Raw genomic sequence first — 9,573 nt, 5'->3', positions numbered from 1 at the left:
TTAATCTTTTCAAACGGTAACTACTTTTACGCAAGAGTGTTTGGTGTCCCAGCGTCCAGAGACTGCAGATGGGTGACTGTATCTGATTATATCTTTTATCATGAGTGTTTTGTGAAGCACCTACTTAAATATGGTTCTATATAAATAAAGTTGTGACTCATTGACTGATTTCCTGCAATGGCAGCAACATGGTCAGTAGAAATTACACTATAAAATGAAATAACAACTTGAGACACATAAACCTACTCCAGTGAGCGCTGACCTCATCACTTAGAGCAGGGATGAGCAACTGGTGGACCTTGATTAATTATCAAAATTAAAAACTATGAAATCGTATTTAAAATGTTTTTTTTTTTTTTAAACGCTGATAAACATTTAGTATACATTTTGGACGAAAAACAGGTGAAATGGGGAAATAAATACCGGGAAAAACTGAAAAAATCCTAAAACTGAAAAAAATATTGGGGCGGGGTCCTTAAATAAATTCAAACTGCCTATATGCAGCGGTCGACTGTAGTTTTAAGTTGCAATATCACCAATTACTGCTAGATGGCAGACATGTCTTAGTTGTGCTTACACTGGTTCTTATACCGCCCTGTACTACAAAGTGCGTTTGCAGATTTGTGATGATATGTGGGACAAAGATAGTGTCACGGTGTGGTCACGGAGCGGCATGGTGTCTGTCGGCGTGTGAAGTGGAGGACCCAAAATGCAGGGAGGCAGGAGAACCACAGCAGGAGTGCGAAACTGGCGTGCTTTATTTTACAGAAAACACTAACCAGGTTACTGGTTAATGCTAACTAAACAACAAACTGAAAAGATACAAAATCAAAATGACAGCCAGAACTCCGGTGGTGACCTTGACAAGCGGCAATGATCCCACGCCGACTGATCACCACCCGGGAATTAAATACACTCACACTAATTGGGTAACTAGCCACACCTGGGGCCAGGCATAAGTGGCTGAGGGCCCGGATTGGTCAAACCGGAAGGGCTGGAACCCACTCAGGACCAATCGGGACCCTCAACCAAAACCAGATCTTCCCAGACATGACAGATAGTAGCTCAATCATTTCCAAATTTTGAGTGAGTTGATTTTGTGCAAAAATGCACAATGCGCTTAATGTTGCTTTCTTGTTCAGCAGTTTCATGCCATCCTTTAATTCAATTCAATTCAGTTTTTAAAAAAAACAACAACAACCTTAATTTGTCCCTGGTGGGCATTTGTAGGCAAATAGAGTAGCAGGTAAAAAAAAATCTGAAAATCTCAACTCAACTTTATTTATAAAGCACTTTAGAACAACCATCGCTGCATACAAAATGCTGTACCAGGAATAAATCAGTCAATTGCACATCAACAATTGAGCTAATGTTTAAAGCATGGGGGGTCAAACATACATCCCACGGGCCAGATTAGGCCTGCAAAGGGGTTTAATCCTGCCTGCAAGATGATTTTGTAAAGTAAAAAAAAAATAGTAGGTGGACCAATTAATCAAATGGCCACAATCAAAATGCATAAATTCATAATTTCACAAGCAATCCTTAGAGGAGATATGCAATTTGTACATGACATTGCCCTAGATGTCATTATTTTACACACCAACTAAAGTAACGGTTTGTTTAAAAAATAAAATGAAATCATAGACTGACATAAACGTGTTAAATATGACACAAATTCAATTACTGGTAACATAAACACATATGACAAGGATTAATGTCCTTATAACTTCATTAACTGTGTCACACAATGCATTCTGGGAACAATATATATGCAAAACAGGTAGCTACAACATGTCCGGAACTCATACAGGCAAAGTGTTGCCGCATGCATGTTATTTTATGGAACAATATAATTCGAGTTGAGCACGTAATGAAGGGCTGGGCCACAAATCGTGAAAATCTGTGTATAATTGACGGCAATTGTTTTTAAGTTATTAGGGGTGTGAATTGCCAAGTACCTGGCGATTCAATTCGGATCACAATTCATTGGTCACGATTCAATTCGATTCGATACAGATTAATCCCGATACGAATCTATAAATTGATTATTGCAATTTTTTTTTTTACTCAAATTTTGAAAATACTAATCAGTAAACTTGTACATGTAGACTGTAAGATTTGTATGAACATGTATTTATCTGAAAATTCTGTCTTATAACTGAGCCACTGCATTTAACAAACAGGTTGCAGTCTGTTTCATGTTTGAACAGCACTGAAATAAAATATTAAGCCTAAATGTTCCATTAATATAAACATTTTCCATGCTTAATGTGTGAATCCTAACCCTAAGTAAGGCGTTTCGTTGAATATTCCCATAAAAAATTGCTGTTTAAAAATCTATTCGGCCGCATATCGAATCGATTCAAGAATTGCGCACTGTAATATCGCGATATATTGCCAAATCGATTTTTTCTAACACCCCTAAAAGTTATAGACCATGATTTTACCGATCTGGCCTGCTTGATAATGTATTTTCCTCCATGTGGCCCCTAAGCTAATATGAGTTTGACACCGCTGGTTTAAAGTAATAAAATACAGAAAGTAGCACTATTGCCAAAGAAAACTATAAAATAAGGGCAGACATAAAGGAAGACAGAGTCATGGTAATGGAAACAATATATGGGTTTTTTGTTGGTTGCTTCAAACCCTTTGTTGTTATGTTAGGATAGTAGATAATTTTTTCTCTGGCCATATTTTAAAAAAGCACATTTTTGTCATATCTGGTTTTTAGGAATTTCTGGTTGTTATGTGTCCCCCAAGTAGCACCGATGAAAAACTGCGGCCCCTCCAGCATTTAAATTGCCCATTCCAGAATTATTACAAATAGAGATTATGTGACCATCGCTCCTCTATTTTATACGTAATTTGAGAAAAGGTGTGAAACCTTTAGAAGCATACTGTACAGTCAGTAGGTGTAGCCCCCAGTTATTTGTGAACATGTCATTTCAAGTTTTGCCCTGCTGGATCTTAGCCTCCTAATGATATGGTTCAAGACTTTGGGAGCCACACGAGCATGACTAAAGGAGGAGGAAGAGAGAGAAAAAAAAGTCCAACCCCTCAGAAGATTTCCTGTTTCATGAAAGTGCTCGTACAGTGAGTCATATAGCTAGGGCACGTCCTGCCCGCTTGTGTTTACTCCTCTCACAGCTGCTGAAGGGAGCAACAAGCGGACCGAAAAAAGTTCGCTCAAATCTGGATATTAACACCCCGTCAAAGCTTCGGCTAATTAATGAGAAAAAGAGGAGGCTCTTGTCCGTTTCTTAATGGAGCTACTTCGCTTTTCCGCTTTCTGGTGTGGAGCGATACTCTTTGGTAGTATTGTGCTCGAGCAGGCGGGTGAGTTGGACTTTTACTGTCAAAAAAGTTTTTCTAGCTGCCAAGTTAATTCACTGGCAATAGGGTCGTTTAACTCTTTTCAAAAAAATCTAACGGTGACTTTTTTCCACAAGTTTTCTGTCTTCTCGTTGTAACTTAACCCAAGTGGCGTTTAAGACGACTTGAAGCAGTCAATGGCGTGTTTGTTCTGTTTATTTTAGTTCTATTTTTGTGCCTTTTAAAACAAAGACACAAAAGCTCTTGTGGCGGACTCACTTCACAATCACATATATGTCCATCTTTGGTGCGCTGCATGAAAACATTGCTCAGGTCGAGCAAGACAGTCTCGTGCATTTATCGGTCTCACTCTTATTCCCGGTAGCTGCTAATCCGCCTCCCTTCGCCCTGCAATTAGACGTAGCCTCGGGTGACAATTACTATCATTCACCCTCTCGAAAGCCATCCCGCTGGGTTTAAATGACCCCCCCTTCTCACTAATTATGTGATTATCCAACACGAGTACTCAGGCATGGACACTTCTTTACCACTTTTGAATCCCACCCCACCAGAATTGCTGTCAAAAAGTCAGGTCATGCAACTGCTGTCAAAAAGTTTAATATTGTGTCCTGACTCAAATCAGCTATATCCTGCTTTGTTTCTTGTGTATATCTCGAGAAGCCTCGTGTGCAGGAAGAGGATGCAGCAGCAGTGCTCTTCTTTCTCGCTGCAGGTTGCACAGTATTTCTGCAGCAGTAAATCACAGGGCTAAAACTCCACCCTGCGTACTGACAAAGGGGGCTTTTGTGGCAGCGCACACACACACACACACCACCTTTCCCTCCTGCCAGTGTGAAGTCTGGCATGTCCAAACAGACACTGAGCTTCTTCACAGTAAGAGGCTTCTCGACTCAAGATGTATAGCAGTTTAAGATGGCCGGACAATAATAGTGCACTGATTTTACAGTATAAGAATATGAGGCGTGTTTAAATTTTGATTAAAAAGGGGTACAGTTTACCCCCATTTATTGTGGGGATACTTTCCAGACGAACAACCTTAAAACATTTTTTTTTAAATCTAATTTTATTGTTCCCTACCACTCACTTACAACATAATTAAACTGATTGAAACCATTTTTAAGTATCCCTTACTGCTTGTTCTCACTCACTTTGAGGCACTGAAAAAGAAGTGAGCTTGCTTCAGGCTGTTTGTTACTCCCAGTTGAAGTTTACTGTCAAAGAAATAAAACACAGTTAAACACTGAGTATATTAACACCAAAATTATTAACCAAACAATATAATTTCATCTAACGAAAGTCTGCTAATATATAGGGCCTAATGATAAACCAGACCAGAATGGAAATGAGATGTTATGATAATTATAAACCTTCAAGCAAATTCCTACTGTAACGCACTTGGAGCAGTAATAATACATACAAAGCAGAGCATATACAGTATGTTCTTGCATATCACGACTTGTTGACCCACGCATACTCACCCAGGGATTTGCATATTTGCAGATAAATAAATAAAAGTCTTACGGCTAACAAAAAGCAATTTCACTAGCTAAAAAATTTGAATATTACCTACAATGCATTTTAACATCGACATTAGGTAGAAATTAGTTTCCTGAATATGAATAGTATTGTATTTTCCGATATGTTCATGAATCTGTATAATGTGAGTTTAGCTTTTTGATTGAAAAGTGGGGTCTTTAGTTTTGTCCATTTGTGTTTGTAAACAACCAATTCAAAACTGACTCCTCCCATGGCTAAACCCCCACTCTTCTTGTCAACATTGCGCCTGCCTTCAGCGACACGCCCCCCGCTCTGTGATTGGCTGGAGGGGTAAACATAGACTTTCCACCCACAAACGTCCCTCTCATGGCAAAACCCAACAAAATGGCAAAATACAGGCTGGGTTGGTGGTGGATGATGACAAAATCATCACATCACATTAACAGGTGTTGATTGAGAAGGATTACATGTGTATACATCCAGTGTTAAAGAAGTGTTTATTTCTGAGTGAAAACTCAAGACCTCACCTTTAAACTATGAACATGAATGAATTTTTCTATGATATTTTTATTCTGGTGCATGTGAATGTTACACTTTTATTTCTTCACAGAAGCTATAAAGGTGTCACACTTTGTGCTGCTCCAATCCAAAGAAGTGCAGAGTATAGTTCAGAATGAAGTTTTTCTCAAAAGTTAGTTTTTTCTCCCACGAGAGACTTAAGATGAGTACTGGAGGGTTAAACATTGACTACAGTGTGGGCTTAAAAGTGGATTGAAATCTAACCTGTTTGTTAAAGAGATGTTTGTCTGTCTGCTTCTGTTGAAGAGTGCAAGGAGTTTCAGCAGAAATGAAATATCAGTAGATCAGAGTTCATCTCTTGTAATTTGGTCAAGTTTGAGACTAATGCACGGAGCAGGTTCAATTTCCTGTGCAGCATGTGGTTATGTGCCTTGTGATTTTGCTGTAGCAATACTGTCACATTACTCTGCTTTAGAGATTTAGAGCAGTCTTTTAATTCATATGATTTCTTAACTTCAATGTCTGGATGGAGTCTCATTTCGGCCACTTATATCCGGGATCTTGTTCTTTCGGTCACGACCTAGAGCTCGTGACCATAGGTGAGGGTAGGAACGTAGATCGACCGGTAAATCAAGAGCTTTGCCTTTTGGCTCAGCTCCTTCTTTACCACAACGAACCGATACAGACATTGAACGTTTTCTAAGGCCCACTTTTCCACGCCCACTTCCATACATACAACCGACCATCATTACCAGGCGTCTTATACTGCTCAATGGCGCATTTGGTAAATTGCCTTGTCCAGTAACCAGCAGGTCGCGGGTTCAAATCTCACCTCTGACTGTACATTGCAAATCTATCCATGGCAATTATGCTGAGGGATATACATGGATACCAACTAACTATCATAGTTTAGTGGCGCTAGTGAGTGATTTTTTTTTTCCATTATTTCCATTGGTTATCATTAGTTCCACTTTTCCATCTAAATGAATGGGGAGTACTTTTAGATAACACTTTTCCATATAAATTTCAACTTGCTTCAAAAATTCACGCCTCCAAAATTCAAGTGTTTTTTTTTCATTTATCTTTCAACTACAATTAATACTTTTGAATTTTCACATAAATTATCTTTTAATTTACTTCATAAGCATTCAGCTATTAGCATTCAGCTTCCAGCATTCCCACGTAATTGCTGCAGAAATTGCTCTTAGTCGAGTTATTTTTGTCTTTGTGGAACAGAAGCATGCGGTTTTCTTATTTCAGCAATAGTACATGACAAGTTACATGCCACGGTCACAAATTTGCTGTCAATAAGCCGGAAAAATATAGTGTGAGTACAACAAAATCCATTCCCAGAACTAATCTTTTCCAGAGTAAAAATTTCACCATCATAAATCGTTTCTTTTTTTTTAACTATATAGGCGATGTTTTAAGAAACATTTAATTATAGCCATACAAAAAATAAAAGTAAGTTAAGAGTTCAAAATTATAGTTTATAGTCCACTGTGTTAATTTTGACCAGTGACTGAGGCGGCCAAACTCATTTCTACTGGACTGACTGATTGCCTTTACTTTCTGACTGGTATGCATGACAAATGAGCAACATCCCCCGCAAGCGAGGAGAGGCATCCATGTCTCCTTTGTTCTTGGCTGTCGGGGATTTGTCTCCACGATAATGATCGAACCTTCAGGCACTCAGCCACAATCGTGTCTGTCTGCTGGCAAAGTCAAGTCAGAACAAGAGCAAAGGCGGTGGATGCTTTTGCATACTTGTCTTAGAGATTTTTTAAATATTATATCCTGTATTGTACTGGATTGTTGATTGAGTCTTGAACCAAAAGAGACAGAATGGGGTGTGCTACATTAACAAACTGACACTATTTGCATCAGATAGGGGCTGTGAATTTGAAGTTAAAGCCCGCAAGTAATTGACTCTCTCCATTTGCCTATATTAACTCATTCACTCCCAGCCATTTTCACTCAAGCAACCCCCTTCGCTCTCAGCTGTTTTACTGGATTTTGACAGATTTTGCAAGGCTCACAGAATAGCGTGTCCTATTGCTATAAAAACATGGAACCTACCAAAAGAAAGATTAGAGTCTCCAGTGTTTCCCACAGATTGAAAATCTACTCGGGTGGGTGGACTCCGGCGGTGGGGATGGGAGGCGGGTTGGACGGGAGGTGGGTCTCAGTCCTGTTATTAAGTCTCCTCCAGCCTCACGATCCACAAGCGAGTGACGGCGAATTAACATTCCATGTGGTATATCCTGTCGCAACACGTTTTTTTTCTTTTTAAATATATTTTTAATACATTTTCTTGAAAACTTCTTGGGTGGTGGCCAATTTACTTGGGTGGCCCGCCCAAGTATTAACATGGTGCGGGAAACACTGGTATCTTCTTTCATCAGTTTCCGTTTTACAGCAATTAGCATTAGAATATAGCTAAGTTTCATCATTATTCACATTCCTGTTGAAAACACTAGCAAAAAGAGTTTGTTGCAACATGGCTCTGGCTGATCTCTTATACTCTGCTGCCACATGCTGGCCATTTTTTGTAATAACTACCATTGCTTTAAGCCACCTCTTCATGTCAGAAGCTGCATCAAAGCCTTCTGTTTGCTCTTGCATAAAAAAAACAATAAAAAACGTATAAATAGATTTTTGGGAGTGAAGGACAAATTAAAAAACGTATAATTACACGTATTTGGGTTTGAATGAGTTAATATTGGATAGACCAGTTAGTTAGCATTTTGACAAATATTGACATTGGCCTTTAAAAAAATATCTGACGGCCGATAAGTGATCAATTTAAATCTGTGTTAAAAAAATTTTTGTCAACTTTATAAGTGATGCTGCTGACCTTGGGAACTCTTAGTTTGCACTTAAAAATAAATATATATATATATATATATATATATATATATATATATATATATATATATATATATATATATATATATATATATATATATTAAACAAAGATGAGTGTTCAACATTTCAGTTTTGAAATTTTGGAAAACTTTATTTAGTGACGAGTCTTAGCAGAAGATTCAGTTAGAAGTTAACACTGCAATGCTAATATGTCTACAGCTATTTGTATACAAACAATTAACCATATGTTGTCTTCAAGTATTATTAAAGTGGCCTACCCTAACCTTAAGTCAGCCTTAAACATTTTTTGACATTGATAGGTTATATGTGCCCTCACTACACATTCTGATTAATATTACATTAACATACATTTGTGGAATTTGAGTTAAGCATCAAAATCCAGCACTTTTATCCTTCTAAGGAGGCGGCCATTTTGCCACTTGCTGTTGACTGAAGATGACATCAGTTGCTCAGGGCTCAGGCAACGACCAATCACAGCTCACTTGTTATCTGAAGCTGAGCGCTGATTGATTGTTACTTGAGACCTGAGCAACTGTGATGTCATTTTCACTTGACAGTAAGTGGCAAAATGGCCGACTTCTGATATTGATAAAAACTGCAGAATTTAGCTGTTTAACTCATATTCCACTAAAATTAATACTGGCTCCAAAATATTGATTATCAGCCACCTTGTTTACTCCTAATCGGTCTCCGTATCGCCCTGAAAAAACAACATTTGGCTATCTCTAATTAATATTTTAAACTGTCACTATACCACACAAACGTGATCCCAAAACACCTTAATATCATTTCAAACTCCTCATATTACAATTTCAGCCTGTGCGGCTAAAGTCCATTTGTGGCAAGGTTTTTACTTTCTGGACCTCGATTCCCCAACCCTGGGATTCACATAACAAGTTTGTTTGAAGCAAAAACTAGTGTGTGAACATGGCTTTAGTCGTGTTGCTTTTTCTTTTTTTTTTTTACTGACTGAATCCATGTCTATTTATCCCCAGATTCCTATATAATAAAGGTAAGAAGGCTGTGCAAGTTTTGCGACGTCCAACCAACCACCTGCACTGGTCGAGGGAGCTGCTTGGTGGAGTGCGACATCACTTCCATCTGCCCCCATGACGACGACGTGTGTGTTGCTATTTGGTAAGGGTTCACCCATGCTCCTTCCGTTGAGAGATTCATATCACGCTGATGTCATGACAGCCCGTCACAAATACACAACACTGTTCAAATGATCTTGGTTGAGGTTGGAATCATTTACTCATTCGTTTGACCTTTGAACTGTCAACAACCAAGACTATGAAATACCTACAGTAACTAACTATCAGACTTTATTATGAC

The 9,573-nt window shown here is 38.5% G+C and overlaps 1 protein-coding gene across 1 annotated transcript in view; it reads left to right on the top strand.

Moving 5' to 3' along the window:
• Positions 1–3,084: 3,084 nt before the first annotated feature.
• tgfbr2b (transforming growth factor beta receptor 2b) overlaps positions 3,085–9,573 on the top strand; it is a 29,572-nt gene continuing 23,083 nt past the window's right edge. The window contains exons 1-2 of the mRNA XM_086063394.1: positions 3,085–3,336; positions 9,234–9,375. Of these exons, the coding sequence (XP_085919520.1) occupies positions 3,264–3,336; positions 9,234–9,375 (215 nt within the window). The 5' untranslated portion in view covers positions 3,085–3,263. The remainder of the gene's footprint in view (positions 3,337–9,233; positions 9,376–9,573) is intronic.

Source organism: Leptonotus elevatus, chromosome 19 (assembly GCF_054856555.1).
Source record: "Leptonotus elevatus isolate MCC_2025b chromosome 19, RoL_Lele_1.0, whole genome shotgun sequence".
NCBI lineage: Eukaryota > Metazoa > Chordata > Actinopteri > Syngnathiformes > Syngnathidae > Leptonotus > Leptonotus elevatus.
Note: the sequence above shows the minus strand (reverse complement) of the source record. Positions and strands in the feature narration are given on the sequence as shown.